The sequence below is a fragment of the Plasmodium reichenowi genome, chromosome 9 (genome assembly GCF_001601855.1).
Source record: "Plasmodium reichenowi strain SY57 chromosome 9, whole genome shotgun sequence".
Lineage (NCBI taxonomy): Eukaryota > Apicomplexa > Aconoidasida > Haemosporida > Plasmodiidae > Plasmodium > Plasmodium reichenowi.
Genome location: NC_033654.1, coordinates 600,856 through 603,853, shown reverse-complemented (window position 1 = coordinate 603,853; position 2,998 = coordinate 600,856). Strand labels below are relative to the sequence as shown.

Below are 2,998 nucleotides of genomic sequence, written 5' to 3'. Positions count from 1 at the left end.
TTTTTTTATTTTTAAAAAAAAAAAAAAAAAAAAAAAAAAAATTTTTATTTTATGTAAATTTTTTTAAAATTAAAAAAAAAAAAAAAAAAAAACAAAAAAAAAAAAAAAAAAAAAAAAAAAAAAAAAAAAAATAATTATATATATATATATATTATATATATATACATATATATATATATTTATACATATATTATATTACATATTCATATATTACACCTTTGAATGAAATGTATATAATAAATGAAACTATGAAAATATTAAAAAAAAAAAAAAAAAAAAAGTTAAAAAAAAAAGTTGCTATTTAATATAAGGAATATTATATAATAAGAAATACATATCTATTTAATATATGTAAAAGTTTTCATAAAGGTGACACAAAAGGAAAGAAAGAGAACTAATATAATATAATGGATATTATATATATAATAAGTCATTTCAAATGAACATGAACATATATATAAAAATAATTAAGTATTATATACAATTTGTTTATTATAAATAGATGAATAAATTTACAACAAAAAAGTAAAATAAAATAAAATAAAATAATAAATAAATAAATAATTATATATATTGATATTATATATATATATATATATATATATTGAATATTCATTTTGGTTTTTCTAAACAGTACTTCTGAAATGCCTTTTCTATATCATTTTGATTAGCTCCTTCAACCTATATTTAAAAAAAAAAAACAAAAAAACAATTATTAAAAATATATATATTTATATATGTTATTTTCTTGTTCTATATAATGAGAAATATTTATAGGAAATAATTACTGTATGAACTAAGACCCATTCATTATTCAAATTAAAATAAAATTCAAATGTTGGCAATGCTTTAATGTTATGTTGATCATTTAATTTTGGGTGTATATCAACATCAATATCAACCAATGTTACAAAATAATAATTCAGTTGATTCTGAAAAGAATAAAGTAATTATCATATATAAATGGAAATTATAAAAATGTAAAATATAAATATATATATATAATTTCATTTATTCACTATTATATTCATTATTACCTTAAAATACTCTTTGATTTTATTACACGGCTTACACCAAACGGCACCAAATTTGATGACTATGGAAGAATTTTGGGTTGATGAAAATACCTGGTTTAAACTTCCAGTGTTTTTTAATTCGATATAAATACTTTGTTCAAGCTATATAAGGACAAAAAAATATATATATATATATATATATTAATATGTATCATGTTTATTATTTCATAACACTTCATTTTTTGATCGTACATGTACTGATCAATTTTACGTTTGCTCTTTAAAAGATAATATTTTTCACTCCTTTAATATTTATTTTTATTTAAAAGTAGTACCTGCTTATTTTTCCTTTTTGCTTCTAAGATATTTCCAATATGTTTGTCTATTTCTTCTATAAATTAAGCATATAAAAAAAAGAAAAAAAAAAAAAAAAAAACTTGTGAAAAAGGTTATACGATATATCAAATATTATAATATACATATATATATTATACATATGATATTTTTAAAAAATGGATAAAATTTTTACCTTTATTTGGATTTTTGAAGAAGGAAGGAAATATTTTTTTTATATGAGATGAAAAATAATTTATAATTAATAAAATTATAACTCCTATATGGAAAAGTGAAAAACATACTGATCCGATGCAAATAAGAGCCATATTATTATTTATTTGTTTATTTATTTATGTATTTACTTTATATTATTTACTATTATTTTTTTTTTTAATTTTTTTTTTATTTTAATGACCAACATTTATATTTTAATTTCAAATTGAAATAAAATATATATATATATATATATATAATATATATATAATGAGTAAATATTTGTAAAAATATAGCATTTATATTCTTTATTGCGTAAAATATATTTAAATTTATATCAAAGGATATATACATATATTATATATATATATATATATATATATAATACATTTTATATATTTAAAAATATTATTGCATATATACAAAATATATTCTTATGAAAGAAATACTGTCAAAAGATAATTTTGGGAAAATGATAACAAAATCCAATTTATTTTTCTTAAATAAGAATAATTTTTTTTTTCCTTTTAAAAAAAATTGAAATCTGGTTTATATATAAGGTGATTTGTATTTTTTATTATAACAAGGTTAAAATAAAATTATTATATAATATTTATTTTATGTGTTTACAAAAGAAATATAAATAAATATTTAATATTAAATTATTATTATGTTAAATATATTCTTGATATTTATAATAAAAAGAGAAATATAATATTAATTTCTTTATACTAATAGAAAATATAATGATATAAGACCTTATTCAAATTTTTCTTATAATTTTCATTTTAATAATTTTTATGATATATCTTTTTGTTTTTATAAATGGACACACTTATATGCCTACATGTTATATAACATTATTATATAATATTCTGTTATTTTTTAAAGTTAAGCACAACACAAAAGAAAACATATACATATATATATATATATATATATATATATATATATATATATATATGTATATGTTTGATTTAATATATTTCTACATATATAAATATTTATTCATTTATTCGTCCATATATTTATTATTCTTTAAAATGGTTTCCTATATTTTAAAATATTATAACATAAAATATTTCTTTTTACATAACATAAATGTAGAAACATGTTTAGATATTTAAAAAAAAAAAAAATATATATGTATATATATACATATATATAATATTTTTTTTTTTCATCGTGAAAATAGAAGAAAAAAATAATAAATAACTATCATCTTAATATCGTGCACATTTATAGAACAAAAACTTAAAAAAAAAAGAATATATATATATATATAAAATAAAAATATATATTCATATGTATTTATTATGATAATTGAATTAATGACAAATAAAATAAAAAAAATAAAAAATGAATATATAAATAATATTATATGTAAAAAATTTATACTACATTTTTTTTTTTTTTTTTTTTTTTTTTTTTAT

The 2,998-nt window shown here is 14.4% G+C and overlaps 1 protein-coding gene across 1 annotated transcript; it reads right to left on the bottom strand.

Annotated features, from left to right (window-relative positions):
• Positions 1-612: 612 nt before the first annotated feature.
• On the bottom strand, positions 613-1,678 carry PRSY57_0914100 (thioredoxin 3, putative; the record flags this gene model as incomplete). The annotated part of the gene is made up of 5 exons (XM_012907381.1): positions 613-681; positions 789-932; positions 1,038-1,178; positions 1,352-1,407; positions 1,546-1,678. 5 exons carry the CDS (start codon positions 1,676-1,678, stop codon positions 613-615), a joined length of 543 nt encoding a protein of 180 aa, XP_012762835.1.
• Positions 1,679-2,998: the final 1,320 nt, after the last annotated feature.